General features: G+C 37.5%; 1 protein-coding gene across 1 annotated transcript in view; it reads left to right on the forward strand.

The window, feature by feature from the left end:
• Nucleotides 1-20596, forward strand: part of PEX7 (peroxisomal biogenesis factor 7) — a 115299-nt gene that overhangs the window by 59793 nt on the left and 34910 nt on the right. Inside the window, exons 6-8 of the mRNA XM_049901899.1 lie at nt 8016-8122; nt 10213-10326; nt 11767-11822. Of these exons, the coding sequence (XP_049757856.1) occupies nt 8016-8122; nt 10213-10326; nt 11767-11822 (277 nt within the window). The remainder of the gene's footprint in view (nt 1-8015; nt 8123-10212; nt 10327-11766; nt 11823-20596) is intronic.

Below are 20596 nucleotides of genomic sequence, written 5' to 3' on the forward strand. Positions count from 1 at the left end.
CTCACACCAGCAAGGCTGGCATTAATCCAAAAAACACAAAATAATAAATGTTGGAGAGGCTGCGGAGAGATTGGAACTCTTATACACTGCTGGTGGGAATGTAAAATGGTACAACCACTTTGGAAATCTATCTGGCGTTGTCTTAAACAGTTAGAAATAGAACTACCATACAACCCAGAAATCCCACTCCTGGGAATATACCCTAGAGATACAAGAGCCTTCATACAAACAGATATATGCACACCCATATAAATTGCAACTCTGTTTACAATAGCAAAAAGTTGGAAGCAACCAAGGTGTCCATCAACGGATGAATGGTTAAATAAATTGTGGTATATTCACACAATGGAATACTACGCATCGATAAAGAACAGTGACGAATCTCTGAAACATTTCATAACATGGAGGAACCTGGAAGGCATTATGCTGAGCGAAATTAGTCAGAGGCAAAAGGACAAATATTGTATAAGACCACTATCATAAAATCTTGAGAAATAGTAAACCTGAGAAGAACACATACTCGTGTGGTTACGAGGGGGGGAGGGTGGGAGAGGGTTTTTTATTGATTAATCAGTAGATAAGAACTGCTTTAGGTGAAGGGAAAGACAACACTCAATACATGGAAGGTCAGCTCAATTGGACTGGACCAAAAGCAAGAAGTTTCCGAGATAAAATGAATGCTTCAAAGGTCAGCGGAGCAAGCGCGGGGGTCTGGGGAACATGGTTTGCGGGGACTTCTAAGTCAATTGGCAAAATAATTCTATTATGAAATCATTCTGCATCCCACTTTGAAATGTGGCGTCTGGGGTCTTAAATGCTAACAAGCGGCCATCTAAGATGCATCAATTGGTCTCAACCCACCTGGAGCAAAGGCAAATGAAGAACACCAAGGCCACACGACAACTGAGAGCCCAAGAGACAGAAAGGGCCACATGAACCAGAGACCTACATCATCCTGAGACCAGAAGAACTAGTTGGTGCCCGGCCACAATCGATGACTGCCCTGACAGGGAGCACAGCAGAGGACCCCTGAGGGAGCAGGAGATCAGTGGGATACAGACCCCAAATTCTCATAAAAAGACCAAACTTAATGTTCTGACTGAGACTGGAGGAATCCCGGCGGCCATGCTCCCCAGACCTTCAGTTGACACAGGACAGGAACCATCCCCGAAGACAACTCATCAGACATGAAAGGGACTGGTCAGCAGGTGGGAGAGAGACGCTGATGAAGAGTGAGCTAATTATATCAGGTGGACACTTGAGATTGTGTTGGCAACTCTTGTCTGGAGGGGGGATGGGAGGATAGAGAGAGAGGGAAGCCGGCAAAATTGTCAAGAAAGGAGAGACTGAAAGGGCTGACTCAAGAGGGGGAGAACAAGTGGGAGTAGGGAGTGAGATGTATGTAAACTTATATGTGACAGACTGATTGGATTTGTAAACGTTCACTTGAAGCTTAATAAAAGTTATAAAAAAAAAAAAAAAAAGGAAAAAAATTTGTGGGTGATCAGAGTTCCAGAACAGGGGGAAGAAACAGAAAACACAGAATCATTGAGGAATTGCCATCAGGAAACTTCCCTAACATCATGAAAACTGAAAAGCTGACTATCCAAGAAGCTCAACAAACCCCGTATAGGATAGAGCCCAAAAGAAAATCACCAAGGCTTATCATAGTCACACTCGCTAAATCCAGAGACAAAGAATCCTGACAGCAGCTTGAGAAAAATGAAAAGTCATACAGAGGGGAAACAGTAAGACTAAACTCTGATTACTTGGCAGAAACCATGCAGGCAGGAAGGTAATGGAATGACATATTTAAAACCTTGGAAGAAAAAAATTGCCAACCAAGAATAATATATCCTGCAAAACTCTCGTGCAAATATGATGGAGAAATTAGAACATTTCCATATAAACAGAAATTAAGAGAATATGTAAAAACTAAATCAAATAAAAAAAATTATTAAAGGCAGTCCGTCAGTTTAAGAACAAACAACATCAAATGACAGCCTGAATCTAGGACTCAAGATTGCATCAGCCAGATACTAACCTAGGAAATGAACTCTCAAGGATTACTCAGAACTGAGAGATTTTCAACAGGGAACAAGAGAAGTTAATCTGTAAATGACAGCAACGTCAGAACAATAAGAGAGGGAATAAATGGTGTAGGTATAGAACTTTCTAATGGAGAAGAAGGTAAGTCAATACCAAGTAATAAAAGACTGGTTCAAACCTAGGAAGTTAAGGGTAAATTTCAAGGTAACCACAAAGAAAGTTAACAAACCTACTCATCAAAATAAAGAATAAAAATGTAAAGTTTCAGTAAAAACAAAGTCTGCAAAAACAAAAGAAAAAAAAAATCCACAAACAAAAAGAATTCAGCACAAGAGTAAGAGGAACAAAGAAGACATTAGCACCACCATAAAAAAAAGCATTCCAAAATGACATCAATAAGCCCACATTTATCAATGATTACACTGAACATAAAGGGCCTAAATGCACCCATAAAGAGACAGAAAGTAACAGAGTGGATTAAAAACAAACAAACAAACAAACAAAACAGTATCCATCAATATGCTGTTCACAAGAGATATACCTTAGAAACAAAGATGGAAATTTATTAAAAATCAAAGGTTGGAAAAAAATATATCAAGCAAACAGCTACCAAAAAGAGCAGAGGTGACTATAATAATCTGAGATAAAATTAGACTTTAAAACAAAATCCACCATAAAAGACAAAGAAGGGCATTATATAATGATTAAAGGGATGCTCCATCATAAAGATATAACCGTAATAAATATCTGTGCACCCAATGACAGGGCTCCAAAATACATAAACTCTTAACAGTACTGAAAAGAGATATTGACACTTCCACAATAATAGTAGGAGACTTCAACAGACTTCAACACACCACTCTTGGTAAAGGACAGAACATCTAGAAAGAAACTCAACAAAGATACAGAAGATCTAAAGGCCACAATCAGCCAACTTGAACTCATAGACGTATGTAGAACACTCTACCCAGCAGCTGCAAAGTACACATTCTTTTCTAACGTACATGGAACATTCTCCAGAATAGACCACATTTTAGGCCACAAAGCAACTCTCAGCAAAATCCAAAACGTTGAGATAATGCAAAGTATCTTCTCTGTTCACAATACCATCAAACTAGAAATTAACAACAGGAAGAGCAAGGAAAAAAATCAATTACATGGAAACCTGAATAACACCCTGCTTAAAAACTACTGGGTAATAGAAGAAATCAAACATGTAATCAAAAAATTCCTAGAATCAAATGAGAATGAAAATACATCATATCAAAACCTTTGGGACACAGCAAAGGCAATGCTTAGAGGTCAATTTATAGCAATGGATGCACACATCAAAAAAAAAAAACAGGCAAAATCAAAACATTAGCTACACACTCAAACAAATAGAAGGAGAACAACAAAAGAAGCCCACACCACCAGAAGAAAGGAAATAATAAAGGTCAGAGTGAAATAAATGAAATAGAGAATAGAAAAACAATGTAAAGAATCAAGAAAACCAAAAGTTGGTTCCTTGAAAGAATCAAACCACTGCCAAATTGACAAAAGCATAACAGCAGAGGATGCAGATAACCCAAATAAGAATTGAAAAGGGGGACATTATAACAGACCCAACTGAAAAAAAAAAAATCATAACAGCGTATTATGAAAAACTATACTCCGACAAATTTTAAAACCCAGAGGAAATGGACAAATTTCTAGAAACACAGTACCTGCTGAAACTAACAGGAAACAATGCTGACAGTCTGAATAGACCCATAACAAGAGAAGAGATTGAAAAGGTAATTTTAAAAAAAGAACAAAATCTTCAGAACCTACAGACTGGGAAAAAATCTGTGGCTATGAGAAATGCGACAAAAGTCTAATCTGTAAAATCTAGAGGAAAATCCAACACCTCTACAGCAAAAACACAAATATTCCAATTAAATGGGCAAAGGAAATGAACAGACACTTCACCCAAGAAGACAGATATTCAGGCGGCTTACAGACATATGAAGAAGTGCTCGCCATCACTAGCTATTAGAGAAATTCTAATCAAAACCACAGTGAGATACCATCTTACCCCAGCATTTCTGGCACAAATTAAAAAAACCAGAAAATAAATGTTAGAGAGGCTGTGGGGAGATTGGAACTCGTATGCCTTGCTGGTGGGAATTCGAAATGGTACAACCATTTTGGAAAACAATATGGCGCTTCCTTAGAAAGCTAGAGATAGAAATAACATATGATCCAGGAACCCCACTCCCGGGAATATATTGTAGAGAAATAAGAGCTGTCACAAAAATAGACATACGCACCCTCATGTTCATTGCAGCATTGTTCACAATAGCAAAAAAGATGGAAACAACCTAGGTGCCCATCAACAGATGAATGGATAAACAAACTATGGTTCATACACACAGTGGAGTACTATGCAACAATAAAGAACAGTGATGAATCTGCAAAGCATCGCACAACATGGATGAATCTGGAGGGCATTATGCTGATTGAAATAAGTCAATCACAAAAGGACAAATATTGTATGAGACCACTACTATAAAAACCCATGAAAAGGTTTATCCACAAAAAGAAACAATCTTTGATGGTTATGAGGGAGGGGAGGGTGAAGATGGAAAAACACTAAATAATAGGTAAGTGGTAGCTTTGTTGAAGGGTAATACAGCATAAAATACTGGAGAAGCCAGCATAGCTTGTACAAGCAGGGTCACGGAAGTGCCATACCTGTTGCTGTCCAGTCAATTTCAACTCATAGCTACCCTATAGGACAGAGTATAATTGGCCCAAAGGGTTTCCAAGGAGCACCTGGTAGATTTGAACTGCCGACCTTTTGGTTAGCAACTGTAACTCCATAGACTGATCTGAACTCCCTGAGGGACCAAATTACTGGGCTGAGGGCTGTGGGGACAGTGGTCTTGGGGGAACATCTAGCTCAATTGGCATAACATAGTTTATAAAGAAAATGTTCTACATTCTACTGTGGTGAGTAGCATCTGGGATCTTAAAAGCCTATGCACAGCTGGCTATCTAAGATACTCTACTGGTCTCACCCCTTCGGGAGCAAAGGAGAATGAAGGAAACTAAAGACACAAGGGAAAGATTAGTCCAAAGGACTAAGGGACCACAACTACCACGGCCTCCATTAGACTGAGTCCAGAACAATGAGATGGTGCCCAGCTACCACCACTGACTGCTCTGACAGGGATCACAATAGAGGGTTCCAGACAGAGCTGGAGAAAAATGTAGAACAAAGTTCTAACTCACAAAAAAAGACCAGACTTAAACAGTAGAAATACTGACAGAGACTAGAGGAACCCTGAGAGTATGGCCCCTGGATACCCTTTTAGTTCAATAATGGCGTCACTCAGGAGGTTTACCCTTCAGCCAAAGATTAGACAGGCCCATAAAACAAAATGAGACCAATGGGGCACAACAGCACTGGGACACGGATTAGAAGGCAGGAGGGGACAGGAGAGCTGGCAATAGGGAACCCAAGGTCGAGAAGGAGAGTGTTGACATGTCATGGGGTTGTTAACTGATGTCATAAAACAATATGCATACTAACTGTTTAATGAGAAACTGGTTCTGTAAACATTCATCTAAAGTACAATTTAAAAAAAGTGGAATAAAAGGATACATACCAAATTCATGATAGCGATGGCCTCTGAGCAGGGAAGATGGGGAATGGTGTTGAAAATACAATGGGATTATAGTTCAACTTCATTTGTAGTGTTTTAATTTTTTCATTTCTAAAAAAAAAAAAAACTCTAGGGCAGATATGACAAAATGCTATCTGTGTATGTGATTAAATGGTTTTCCCCTAATTTAAAGAAAAAGGTGACATAGAAATTAAAAGAATAATTTCTCAAGTACCAGCCAACATTGATTACATGGTACATGTCCTCTACCAAATTAGGAGGCAGCAGAGCGTGGTTGGAAAGTTCACGAGCTTGGAAGCCTGACCACGTGGGTTCCAGTCCTGGTTCCATCACTTACTGTCTTGAGCAAGCTATTTCATCTTCATATGCCTCAGTTTCCTCACTTGTAAAATACAACAAAAATTACTTTTTATATTATAAAAATCCTTACTTCATACAGTTGTGATGTTTAAAAAAATTAAGCTCCTAGTATAGATTAAAAATATATATATATATTAGCTATTATTATTATTAATAGGGGCAGGAATGATTTTTAGTTTGGAGCATGTTTTCTCATTTTATTTATTTATTTTTTTACACATTTATTGAGGGCTTACTGTATACCAGGCACCATACTAAGCCCCATTACCTTATCTCATCTCGATCTTATGATGCAGGTTATTTTATCATAGGTAAGGAAAAGGAAACTGAGGATTAGAGAAGTTAAGAAAATTGATCAAAGTTCAACAGCTACCAAATGATTGAGCTGGATTAACCAAGCTCTGAAACTCCAAAGTCCCTATTCTTAATCACTACATTTCATGACCTGCAACACATTTAATTTTTATCTTTTTTCAATTTTTTATCCAAAAAGCTAGAGAAGAAAAAAAAAGGTCTAAAATTGCTAGACTAAACTAATGTCGTAAGATTTAGAATTGGAAATACAGGAAAATATATAGTGGCACAGCGGTTAAGAGCTTGGTTGCTAACCAAAAGGCATGCAGTTGAAATCTACCAGCTGCCCCTTGGAAATCCTATGGGGCAGTTCTACTCCGTCCTATAGAGTCGCTATGAGTAGGAATCGACTCGATGGCAGTGGCAGCGGGGGTGTGGGTAATTAAAGGATAAATTAAAAATTTAGCATTTTTGGATACCACATATTAAACTGTCTACTATGTACCAGAGACCATGCTAAGTATCTTACTGAAACTTTATTACTTCTAATTCTTACACAGCCCTGCATGGAAGGCATTCACTTTCTTTTCTAGAAATAAAGAATCAGTCACAGAGGTAGTACTTGTACAAGGTCACACAAGAATGTGACTGCCATCAAGCTAGAGACATGTCCTTTCATCTAGCTGAACTAGCTTTCTTCCATGATCAGTTATTGTGAGTATTTTACTTTTGATGTAGAAGTATGTTTCCTGGTTTTTATTCATCCTGTTGTTTAGTTGTTTCCTCAAAGTTTAGAAAAAGGGAAGGTGAACAACATATAAAGCATTTAATGAGAGTGGCTTTGTGCAGCGAAGCAATGTAAGCCATTTTTGGATTAATGCAAATATAATCCTTAAATTTTTTTCAAGTTGTTTTTTCCACAGAGGAAAATATACCTCTGGCTAGCCTGTTAAAATGCAGCGTAAATAAAATCTTCTCCATTTTGACTTGGTAGAGTTTACCCATATTTCACAGGAAAATTGTTATCGTGTGTCTTGTGGAATATGCTGATAGGAGGGCACTAACGTTATTTACTAGAGATGAGGATTTTCAGGGCCTTTTCGTGTGTTGAAAAATGCTACTGGGTGTGTGTTCAGTCACCATTGTGCTTGTCTCAGCATGACGTTCAAAATTTCTCACTTTGAGCTTCTTGGATCAGGTGGACACTTGAGACTATGTTGGCACCTCCTGCCTGGAGGGGAGATGAGAGGGTGGAGGGGGTTAGAAGCTGGTGAAAAGGACACGAAAAGAGAGAGTGGAGGGAGAGAGCGGGCTGTCTCATTAGGGGGAGAGTAATTGGGAGTGTGTAGAAAGGTGTATATGGGTTTTTGTGTGAGAGACTGACTTGATTTGTAAACTTTCACTTAAAGCACAATAAAAATTATTTTAAAAATATTCTCACTTTGAGTAGATGTAAGACATCACAGTGGATTCATTTTTGGAGTTCATCACTTTATTGGTAGTTTGTATACATTATTATAAATATATATAGCTGATGGTTCCCTCGCAGTGAAAGCAGTGTATATTTACTTGTTCTGTCGTTATGGGCACATTTATGTCACTGAACATACAGTTGATATGATGGAAAGTGATTGAGTCTTTCTTCCTTTTTTTTTTAACTAGGCGATCAGACACTGAGAATTTGGGATATGAAGACAACAGGAGTCAGAATCGTGATTCCAGCACATCAGGCAGAAATTTTGAGCTGTGACTGGTGTAAATACAATGAGGTATAATGTACGCTTTAACCTGGGCTGCTGAGTTCTCCTAAAATGAAAATGATTTAGATTTTATCTTTGTTTATGTGGACTCTGCTGGTGGTCATGGATGATTAAGTTATATTCAGTCCCTTTCATTTCTAATTGATGACTGTGAGTGACCTGCATTAGCATTAATTGGATTTAAGTGCACATAAAACAGGCAGAATGAGAAGCAGAAATTTTCAAAGTTCAACAGTGCAGGCTTACTTGTTTGTTTTGGGGACCTGCTTTACAATTTATGTAATTTTTTTTTTTTGCTCTTAACCCTGCCAATTTGTATCAGCTTTTGCTTTCATTTATTTTTTCCCTTTCCTAGTCAGTTTCCTGAATTATTTGTAACTTGATTTCTAATTTGACAGTTCACTAGTTTTTTTTTTAATTTCCTGTGTCGTCTGTCCCTATTAAGTCTAACAAAGCTTCATGCTCCCGTAACATAGCAGTGTCCGTGTATAGTTTTTTTTACAAAGCTTCAGTTATCCATATAAACAGATGAATTAGAAATAGAAATGGATTAAAAAGTGTTAATATACTATTTATGTACCTGAAGTGGTCTGTTGATTACGACAAAAAGGTAAAATGTATGCCTTGTTTTTTTCCTATTTTGAATTAATTAATGAAAGTTAAGAGAACATTGTATTGGCATAGTTCTTTAAATAAAAATAAATAGATGAAAAAAGGTACATGTTCAACAATAATATTTGATCTAAATTAAAATGTCAGTGTTGATGAGTATAGTTCACATATCTCTCGTCATAAATGAGTTTTCTGTATAGAAGAATTAATTGTAGACTATATGTTATACTTTTGGAAATTCTAAAACATGCTGATATATATGCTTGAGAGTAGTTTAAAAAATTGCTTTTAATCATTGAAACTTTTTATATTAGGTTATATTTAAGCCCAACATATTCAGACAATGAATTGCTGCTCTGGTTGACTTGGGGGGGCTGAGTGTGGACCAGCACTTGGCCCCATCAACCTGGAGCTCTGGGTACACCTAGGGCTCTAGATAACAGAATTGGTAAAACCTGACTAGATAGAACTCATCACTACATGCATAGATGCTCAGATATGATTAGATATTGTATTCAGTCTTGACCCATTAGGGTTAGGAACGATGATTGATTTCGATTTAAAAAAATACACAAAAATTTAATTTATACTCTTTGCTCTTTCAAATATTCTTAATAGGCCTCTTTTAATGTCTGATAAAACCTCAGAGCATGTTGAAACTTTTTGAAAAGACAAGTGAGCTTGTCGTCGTTAGGTGCCGTAGAGCTTGTTCTTACTCATAGCAACCTTGTGTACAACAGAGTGAAACGCTTCCTGGTCCTGCGCCATCCTCGTGATCCTAGCTGTGCTTGAGCCCATTGTTGCAGCACTGTGTCAATCAATCTCATTGAGGGTCTTCCTCTTTTTTGCCCACCCTCTACTTTACCAAGCATGACGTCCTTCTCCAGGGACTGATCCCTGCTGATAACATGTCCAAAGTACATGAGATGAAGTTTTGCCATCCTTGCTTCGAAGGAGCATTCTGGCTGTACTTCTTCCAAGACAGATTTGTTTGTTCTTCTGGCAGTCCATGGTATATTCAATTTTTCACCAATACTATGGTTTAAAGGCAGCAATTCTTCTTTGGTCTTACTTATTCACATGCATGAGCTTATTTGTCAGATATAATTTTTAATGTCTTATGTACTTAAAGTACTAAATTTTTTTTTTTTTTTTATGTACTTAAAGTACTAAAGGTGAGTTGGAAAATCCACTACACTATGGGGTTTTGGGTTATTTGGGACTACCACCTTTTTCTATTGTGTGGTAGTGTTCTGTCATATACATAAAGCATGTTGAGTTCTTTTTTCTCTCAAGCCGTATTAATTTTTGCTTTTTAATATCTATTTTTGATTCCTTTGTGTTCTTGTCACACAGCTTCTCAAGAATAACTCCTGTGTTCATATTTAATAACTACTGGAGAAATAGATATTGTTTCTAACAGGAAAATATAGGTACTGCTTAGTTTCAGAGATGCCACAGTTTACATTTCTCTGAATTGTTTTCAGAATTTGCTGGTGACAGGAGCAGTTGACTGTAGTTTGAGAGGCTGGGACTTGAGAAATGTGCGACAACCAGTGTTTGAACTTCTTGGTCACACCTATGCTATTAAGAGAGTGAAAGTAAGTGTTTATCTTTGTCTTTTTATACATAGAATACAATTTTAAATATAGAGATATTCAATGAAACATATATAAAAGATAGTTTTAGTGTTTAAAGGTTGGGGACTGATGATGCTCTTTTACATGTGTTTGCTACCCAATTAATGATAATAAACATCGAAAGCTAAAATTAGGTAAAGTATTTGAGTAATTATTGACTGAGTAGGGACAGTGTAGACAGTCAGTGCTTAGGGCTAAATAAAAATGTTTCCCTGATTCTGTCATCCCTAGTCTACTCTTCTTTTTAATATTATTTTTTAACTTCAGTAATTTACTTTTAGTATTATTCAAAAAGTAAAACCATTGCCATTGATTTGATTCCAACTCAAAGCAACCCTATAGGACAAGTAGAACTGAGTAGTAAAGCTGTAATCCTTACGCAAGCAGACTGCCACGTCTTTCTTTCTTTCTTTGTATATAGTATTATACTTCGTAATTTTCCATCCTGAGGGCACGTCTCTTTACTTTGTTGAAACTGGCATAGAGACATGTTTAATTCTTTTTTTTTTTTCTCTTGACATGATTAACTTTTTTTGAGCTGCTCCCAAGAAATTTGCCTCGTTATAAGGTGACTTAAGTTAGTTTCTCAGGTTCTGTTTAGACAGATTCTGCTAAGTCACTGTGGAATACATCTTACTAAGTGACATCTCCCAGTTTCATTTTCTTTTCTTCTTATTAAGGGTAAAAGTAAGTTATTGTTCTTTTTAAAAAGACAGTTATATGTTATACCTATTTTTAAAATTATAAATTTCAATCAAATTAATATTTTAAATTTTACAGGCTATAACACAACGTATGAGACACAGTGCCCCATTTTGTTTTTGCTTTTGCTTTTAATGGTGGTCTTATGCGGACAGGTTCCAGTCATCAAAAACTATCTTCTGTGTATATTTCAGAGTGGTCCTGAAAATGGATAGGGTAATGTGGTGAAAGTACTTGACAAACTTTATAATGCCACACAAATCTAGCTATAATAATGTGTATAGCTTTTAAAGTGCTGATAAGAAAAACACTAAAGTATAATTGCAAAGAGCAGCCTATTAAAGTGTGTTTATTACTTATCTGAAAGACATTACTTGTCTTTAAATTTGCAGTTTTTATCCTTGATAGCATTTTTCATATGCCCTGAAATACAAAGAACATAAACATTAAGTAAGATTTTGAGAATATTTATTGTAAAATAAGCTATAAAAAATTTAAAGAATGGCTTTCTTTGGAAAATCCCAAAATAAATCTTTTTCATATAGATGGATATTTAATAGGCCAGAATGATTTTTACCTCAAATTAAAGAATATGAGGTTCGGGAAAGCATAATTTATTATAATTTAGTAGGAGTGACCATATGAAGTGGCACGTTGTAATTACAACTAACCTCAAATAGTTTTTCTCCTTTTTTGTAGTTTTCACCATTTCATGCTTCTGTGCTGGCCTCTTGCTCCTATGACTTTACTGTGAGGTAAGTTTCATTGTGAAATACCAAGTAGCATTTTCATCTTTGCAACTTTTATGAAAGACAATATGCTTATCTTACTAATATAAAAATAATGTGAGTGGGGCATATTTAAATATTTGCCATTAGGATTAATGTTATATTTTTTTCTGTTTTCATGATCCAGTCACACGTATGAGTAAATTCTTTACTATTTAAATATTAGCCAGGCAGCTCTGTTTAAAAGCCTTTTTTCCTGGCTTTTTGAAAAAGCCAAGTTTGTTCCTATGGTAACATTTTCCCACTCTATAGATTGCATAGAGCAATATCTTTTAAGTTAATTTCTTTTTAATTTGGAAATTTTATTCCTTCAGGTATAATTATATGAATCTTAAGGCCAAGTTTGTTATCGATGAAAAGCAATGGGCATGAGTGTATATATGTTCATATGTGTGTGTGTGTGTGTGTGTGTGTGTGTGTGTGTGTGTGTATCCATCCATACCTCCAGTCAACAAGGTTCATTCTGTTTCTCTCCCTTTACAAATTTATAACTTCTAGGTCCTATTATCCACTATATATTTATTTGCTGAGTCCAAATGTCAGTAGTTTCTACTTATTGCATGTGATCAAAGAATGCCGTTTGTAGTCTTTCTGTTTTATAGAATTTATTGATATTTTGTGTGGGAGACCTAATAAATGATGAATTTTTGTGACTATGGCATGTGCAATTGAGAAGAAGGTCTGTTCTCTCTTAACAGGGTATGAAGGTCAGTGTATAACCATAAACCAAAACCAAACCAATTGCATTGCCACTGAGTCAATTCTGACTCATAGTGACCTTTTAGGACAGAGTGGAACTGCCACAGAGGGCTTTCAAGGGTGTAAATCTTGATGGAAACAGACTGCAACATCATTCTCCTTTGGTGTGGCTGATAGGGTTGGACTGCAGACATTTCGGTTAGCACCTGAGTACTTAATCACTGTTGCCACCAACGTTACTTCTATAACTATAAACTCGTAAAAAAAAACCATTGCCATCGCGTCAATTCCGACTCATAGCAACCCTGTAGGACAGAGTAGAACTATTCCATACAGTTTCCAAGGAGCGCCCAGTGGATTTGAACCGCCTACCTTTTAGTTAGCAGCCATAGCTCTTAACCACTATGCCACCAGAGTTTCCTATAAAATCTCCTAATTAATTAGGTTGTTTGGGTCATCTGTATCATTTTTTTATTTTTGGTTCGCTTAGTCTCTCTTTTACTGAGTGTCATGTCAAAATATCCTGTGTTAGTATGCTTCTATCTGTGTTTTCCTGCATCTCTTGTAGTTTTGGTTTTTTAAAGGTGGATGCTGTGTTATGTGGTACCTAGATATTTTAATATCCATATTGTGAATTGAGGCTTTTAGCAGTAAAGAGTTTCTTTCTTTGTCACGGTTAACACTTTTTGCTTTTAATCATGCTCTGTCTCATATCAGTATCATTGCCCTGGCTTTCATATTGTTTCCATTTTCCAGGTACACCTTTTCATATACTTTTTTTTTATGCCTTTCAGTCATATTTAGTGATAAAATGCTAAGTTTGGTAGCAAGTCTGTCATATTATTTTATGTTATTTCTACTTTATAAGAACACGCAATGTGTAACATATAGCACATATGTAATTTATTTTGCTTCCACTCTTGATTCTACCTCAGTCTTACGTATATAACTAAATATATTAAATGTTAATCATCAGCCTTTTCGCTGAAGTTTCTCTCCGGTTATCTCTTGGTTTGATGAATAGATTCCTCAGGAAGGGGTCTTGGGCACAGAATTCTACTGAGCTCTTGCATGTTTAAAACTATTTTTCTATAATATTGATATTTTGAATAGCTTAGCTGGGTATAAACTCCCTAGTTCACACTTTCTTAGGATTTTTTTAAAATGCTGCCTCATTTTGTCTTGCTTAGTATATTGTTTTTGAGAATTCTGATGCCTGTCCAATTCCCCTGTTTTTATAAGTTATTTGATCTTTTTTCGTGGGGACTCTGAGGATTTTCTCTGTAGATTTACTGTGGTATGTTTCAAGTTGATCATTGTAGGTCAGTTTTACCTGCTACCCAGTGGGCTTTTTAAATACGTAGGTTCAGGTATTATTTTTGTTATGAGTTGAGTTATGTCCCCCTAACCTCTTTAACCTCTGTGCCTGTGGTTATAATCCATTTGGGAATGGGTTGTCTTAGTTACGTTAATGAGGCAGAATTATTGTAGGGTGTATCTTGAGTCAAGTCAATCTCTTTTGAGACATGAAGTAATTAAACAAGCAAGTTAGCAAGCAGAGATGGGCGAAGACACGTGCCAGGCCACATTAAGATTGCCCAGGAGCAGAATCTCAGAAGAGTTAAGTACCTTCCTCCATAGCTGACTGAGAAAGCCTTCCCCTAGAGCCAGCACTCTGAATTCAGACTTCTAGCCTCCTAAACTGTGAGAAAATTAATTTCAGTTTGTTAAAGCCACCCATTTGTGATATTTCTGTCATAGCAGCACTAGATACCTAAGAACTTGGTACTGGGAGTGGGGTGCTGCTCTAATAGATAACCTAAAATGTGGAAGCAGTTTTGGAAATGGGTAATGGGTAGAGGCTGGAAGCATTTTAAGATGCCTAATAGTAAAAGCAGCACTGGGTTTAATAGTAAGAGCCTAGATTGCTTTGAAGAGTCTGGTGGTATAATTATGGATGCAAAAGGAAATTCTGGTAAGGGCTCAGAAGGAAGTAAGGAGAAAGTAAGGAGAGCTATAGAGAAATTTCTCTCACCTTAGAGAATACATATGGTGCCAGCATAGAATCTTACTAGAAATTTGAACATGAAATGTGCTTCTGGTGAGGCTTTAAAAGAAAATGATGAAAATATGATTGGACAATGGAGGAAGGGCAGTGCTTTTTATGCAGTGGCAAAGAACTTGTCTGAATTATGTTCACATGTTTGGTGGAAGGTAGAATTTGTAAGTGATGAACTTGGAATTCTGGTTGATGATATTTCTAAGCAAGATTTTAAAGGGGCTGTGTGGTTTCTCCTCGCTGCTTATAGTAAAATGTGAGAGGAAATAGATGAACTTAAAAATGAACTGTGCAAAATGAAAATAGTACTTAAAGATTCGGAAAATTCAGGTGTACAAACTAAGGACACGTGTCCTAGAATGTTCACCAAGTATATGGCTACGCAATCTTTTGTTAAAGAAGTTAAGCCTGTGACTGATGGATCTAACCAACTACCACAGCAGAAAATCCGTCAGCTTAGACTGAAGAGAACAGAGAAAGAACAAAAGGAAAGAATGCTGCCTTCCTCTTAGAACTCTGCAGGCAGGAAACAGGCCAAAGGAGTTATATATGTCGTCCTCCAGGAAAAGAAAAGGACCATCCCTGGAGTAATTCAGAGATCAGCAGAACTGTTAAAAGGAGCATAGGAAGCAGGGCCTTCTCCATTTCAAGGGGTGGGGCCACAGCCTCCTAGGTTTCAGAGTCAGATCTTCACCAACTCGGTTCCAGAGAGTGGGGCTGCCATTAAGGTATGCCAGGGGGATGAGGCCACTGCCCAAAGCTGAAGGGGTGGGGCTGCCATGACCAAGGGGCAGAAGAATGGGGCCTACTGGGACTGAGGTGTTGGCGTCACCACTCAGATGGACTAAGAGAATGGGGCCACCTAAAGCCGAGGGAGTGCAGTTATCATCCCAGAGGGCCTAGAAGGCAGAGCTGAAGCCAAAGGCCAAGAGACCTCAACCCAGAAACCAGAGGGCTTGGCCAACACCCAGAGTCTGGAGAGCAAGGCCATTGCCTAGATGGTCCCGGGAAAGAGAATTATTTCCAAGCCTTGAGGGCTAATGTAAATTGTTCTGCTGGGTTTTGGACTTGCTTGGTGCTTGTTATCCCTCCTTTCCCTCCAGTTTCTCCCATTTGTAATGAAATGTCTACCTTGTGCCTGTTCCACCATTGTACTTTGGAAAAAATAACTTGTAATCTAGATTTCACAGGTTCACAGATGCAGAGGAATTTTGCCCCGGGATGGAATATGCCTAAATCTCACCCATATTTGCTTTAGGTGATTCAGAAGATGAGGTTTTTTTTTTTTTTTTTAAAATAATTTTTATTGCTTTGAGTGAAAGTTTACAAATCAAATCAGTCTGTCACATATAAGCTTATATACACCTTACTCCATACTCCCACTTACTCTCACCCTAATGAGTCAGCCCACTCCCTCCTTCCAGTCTCTCCTTCCGTGACAGTTTTGCCAGTTTCTAACCCTCTCTACCCTCCCATCTCCCCTCCAGACAGGAGATGCCAACACAGTCTCAAGTGTCCACCTGATACAAGTAGCTCACTCTTCATCAGCATCTCTCTCCAACCCATTGTCCAGTCCCTTCCATGTCTGATGAGTTGTCTTCGGGAATGGTTCCTGTCCTGGGCCAACAGAAGGTTTGGGGACTGTGACTGCCGGGATTCTTCTAGTCTCAGTCAGAGCATTAAGTCTGGTCTTTTTATGAGAATTTGGGGTCTGCATCCCACTGATCTTCTGCTCCCTCAGGGGTTCTCTGTTGTGCTCCCTGTCAGGGCAGTCAAGAAGATGAGGTTTTGAACTTGGAGTGCATTTAAGACTTTTGAGACGATGTGGTGGGGTGGGTATAAATTTTGCTTGTAACAAGGACATGAATTTTTGGACGCCAGAGGTAGAATGTTACGGATTGATTTGTGTTCCCCAAAAATATATGTTGTAAAACCTAACCTCTGTGCCTGTGGTTATAATCGAATTTGAGAATGGATTATTTTTGTTATGTTAATGAGGCGGGATTAGTGTAGGGTGTATTTTGAGTCAACCTCTTTTGAGATATAAAGAGATTAAACAAGCAAGCCAGTAGAGAAGGGGGAAGACAAATTCCAAGCTAGATGAAGATTGCTCAGGAGCAAAATCTCAGAAGAGAAAAGGACCTTCCTCCAGAACCAACAGAGAAACCCTTCCCCTGGAGCCAGCACCCTGAATTCAGACTTCTGGCCTCCTAAGCTGTGAGAAAACAAATTTCTGTTTGTTAAAGCCACTGTTTCTGTTATAGCAGCAGTAGATAACTGAGACACTTTCATCTCCAGAATTTTTTTTAATTTTAAATATTAGTTCTGATTCATTGTTTTGTCTTCTGCAGAGACCCCAATTACATATGAATTGAATCTCCTTCACCTCTCATATTTCATATGCTTGCTCTCTGACATGTTTTCATTTATTTTCCTTCTCTTGGTTGCTGTCCTGCTGTCTTCAATTCTCTTATGTTTTCATGCAAATCTATTCTTATTTTGGCACCTTGTAATTTAGTCTCCATTTCTGATGTGATATTGCCTTTTTTCTTCTATTCTTCACCTTGGTTCAGTCAACTCTTATTTCACATCTTTGTGGTTTTTTCCACTTCTTTTCCTTGTTTTTGAATTATTTTCATATCCCTAAATGCTTGTTTGATGATATTTAATTTAGTGTGTTGTGTTACAGTTTTCTTCTACTTCACTGTTTACTTTTTTGAAGAATATTTTCATCAAGCGAATTGTTTGAATTCTCATGTCCATTTTATTTATTTATTTATATTTGATTTATGTATCTTGCAGCCCTGTCATTGGGTGCATAAATATTTAATATGGTTATGTCTTCCTGATCAATTGTCCCTTTTATCATTATATAGTGTCCTTCTTTATCCTTTGTGGTGGATTTAAGTCTAAAGTCTATTTTGTCAGAAATTAATATGGCTACTCCTCTTCTTTTTTGCTTATTGTTTGCTTGATATACTTTTTTCCATCCTTTGAGTTTTAGTTTGTTTGTGTCTCTAAGTCTAAGGTGTGTCTCTTGTAGGCAGCATATAGATGGATCGTGTTTCTTTATCCAGTCTGTGACTCTCTGTCTCTTTATTGGTGCATTTAGTCCATTTACATTCAGGGTAATTATAGATAAATAAGTTTTTAGTGCTGCTATTTTGATGCCTTTTTATGTATGTTGTTGACAAGATCATTTTTCCACATACTTTTTTGTGCTGAGGCGTTTTTCTTAGTAAATTGTGAGATCCTCATTTTCATAGTGTTTGACTTTATGTTAGTTGAGTCGTTACGTTTTTCTTGGCTTTTATCTTGAGTTATAGAGTTGTTATACCTTTTTGTGGTTACCTTATTATTTACCCCTATTTTTCTAAGTAAAAACCTAACTTGTATTGTTCTATATCGCCTTGTATCACTCTCCATATGGCAGTTCAATGCCTCCTGTATTTAGTCCCTCTTTTTGATTATTGTGATCTTTTACCTATTGACTTCCATGATTCCCTGTTATGTGTATTTTTTTTTTTAATTAATCTTAATTTGTTTGTTTTTGTGATTTCCCTATTTGAGTTGATATCAGGACGTTCTGTTTTGTGACCTTGTGTTGTGCTGATATCTGATATTATTGGTTCTCTGACCAAACAATATCCTTTAGTATTTCTTGTAGCTTTGGTTTGGTTTTTGCAAATTCTCTAAACTTGTGTTTGTCTGTAAATATCTTAATTTCGCCTTCATATTTCAGAGAGAGTTTTGCTGGATATATGATCCTTGGCTGGCAGTTTTTGTCTTTCAGTGTTCTGTATATGTCGTCCCATTCCCTTCTTGCCTGCATGGTTTCTGCTGAGTAGTCTGAACTTATTCTTATTGATTCTCCCTTGAAGGAAACCTTTCTTTTCTCCCTGGCTGCTTTTAAAATTTTCTGTTTATCTTTGGTTTTGGTGAGTTTGATGATAATATGTCTTGGTGTTTTTCTTTTTGTATCAATCTTAAATGGGGTTCGATGAGCATCTTGGATAGATATCCTTTCGTTTTTCATGATGTCAGGGAAGTTTTCTGTCAGGAGTTCTTCACCTATTTTCTCTGTGTTTTCTGTCCCCCCTCCCTGTTCTGGGACTCCAATCACCCGCAGGTTATCCTTCTTGATAGAGTCCCACATAATTCTTAGGGTTTCTTCATTTTTTTAAATTCTTTTATCTGATTTTTTTTCAGCTATGTTGGTGTTGATTCCCTGGTCCTCCAGATGTCCCAGTCTGCATTCTAATTGCTCGAGTCTGCTCCTCTGACTTCCTATTGCGTTGTCTAATTCTGTAATTTTATTGTTAATCTTTTGGATTTCTACATGTTGTCTCTCTATGGATTCTTGCAACTTATTAATTTTTCCAGTATGTTCTTGAATAATCTTTTTGAGTTCTTCAACAGTTTTATCGGTGTGTTCCTTGGCTTTTTCTGCAGTTATCCTAATTTCATTTGTGATATCTTTAAGCATTCTGTAAATTAGTTTTTTATATTCTGTATCTGATAATTCCAGGATTGTATCTTCATTTGGGAAAGATTTTGATTCTTTTGTGTGGGGGGTTGGAGAAGCTGTCATGGTCTGCTTCTTTAAGTGGTTTGATATGGATTGTTGTCTCTGAGCCATCACTGGGAAACTAGTTTTTCCAGAAAATCCGCTAAAAAAAAAATGCAGTCAGATTCCTGTCAGAGTTCTCCCTCTGGCTCAGGCTATTCGGATGTTAATGAAGCCACCTGCGTCCAGTCCAAATCCCGGCGGGACAGTTCCCCGGCTCAGACGCTGCTCTTCCTGCTCCAAGACCAGTCACTGCCTCCCGGGGACTGACTTCTCCTACCGGCTGCGTCCCACGCCGCCTGCGGAACCGGCTGGTCCCCCTCCCGGGGTTAGTTCAGGGGGGTGGAGCAGCTCTCTGTGCTTGTGCCGTACCTGACTGGTACGCTGGCTCCAGGCTCTGGAAACAATCGCTGCTTCCCCGTATTAGTTCGTTCTCCGTCTCTAAATCTGTGTTTGTTGTTCAGCGTTTGTAGATTGTTATGTATGTGATCGATTCACTTGTTTTTCCGTGTCTTTGTTGTAAGAGGGATCCGAGGTAGCGTCTGCCTAGTCTGCCATCTTGGCTCCGCCTCTCCATTTTATTTTTATAGTAGTTTTTTTTAATAGTTGAAGAATTTTTGTCTCTCATGTGTGGACAGAGTTGGTTGTTTGGGGTTGACAACTTTCTTTTAGTCCTTTTTTTTTTCCCTCTAAACTATGAACTTTCCAAGACTACCAGCTTGTGTGCTGCCTGGACTTTTTAGTTCTTATTCTAATCAATTAGTACACTTTTTCAGTGTTTTCACACAGAGGGTGCACATTCTCTTCCCAGTGGTGGTTTTAGATCAATTTTAGACTTGCTTCTAACTCCGCTCTTCACTATTCCAAGCAGTCTTTCCTAAACGTGACCTTGTTTGTCCACAGAGGCTTGTAGTAGGAATGTGGGAGATAGCTTACTGGGATTTAGTTTTTATTTTTCTTCTTACAGGTAATTTGAAGTTTGGATGTGCTGAAGACATGAATTTTGTTTGATTTTGTTCTGTATTGGTTTTTTTGAGAATATGTGAAGAGTTTTGGATTTACATGGCCTCATTGTCAGGATTACCCAGGATTCCTCTCTTTTACTTCTCAAATCAGTATTTGATATGGCAGAACTAACTTTATGACTTTACTAGTGTAAAATACATTTCTATTAGGGTAATTACATTAGTGGCTTGAGAAAAAGTACATGCTCTAACTTGGTTTTCTTGACTGATAAAGTATAAGCAGCCAGACAAACTGGGAAACATAATCATACTGAGGCTTCCAGGTCTCAATTAAAAGGAGACAGTAACCAGGTTTTTTTTTTTTTTTTTTAATAGTCTGTATAAAATAAGAGTCCTGGTTATGCAATGGTAAAGCACTTGGCTGCTAACTGAAAGGTTGGCTGTTCAAACT

This window comes from Elephas maximus, chromosome 1, assembly GCF_024166365.1.
Source record: "Elephas maximus indicus isolate mEleMax1 chromosome 1, mEleMax1 primary haplotype, whole genome shotgun sequence".
Taxonomy (NCBI): Eukaryota; Metazoa; Chordata; class Mammalia; order Proboscidea; family Elephantidae; genus Elephas; species Elephas maximus.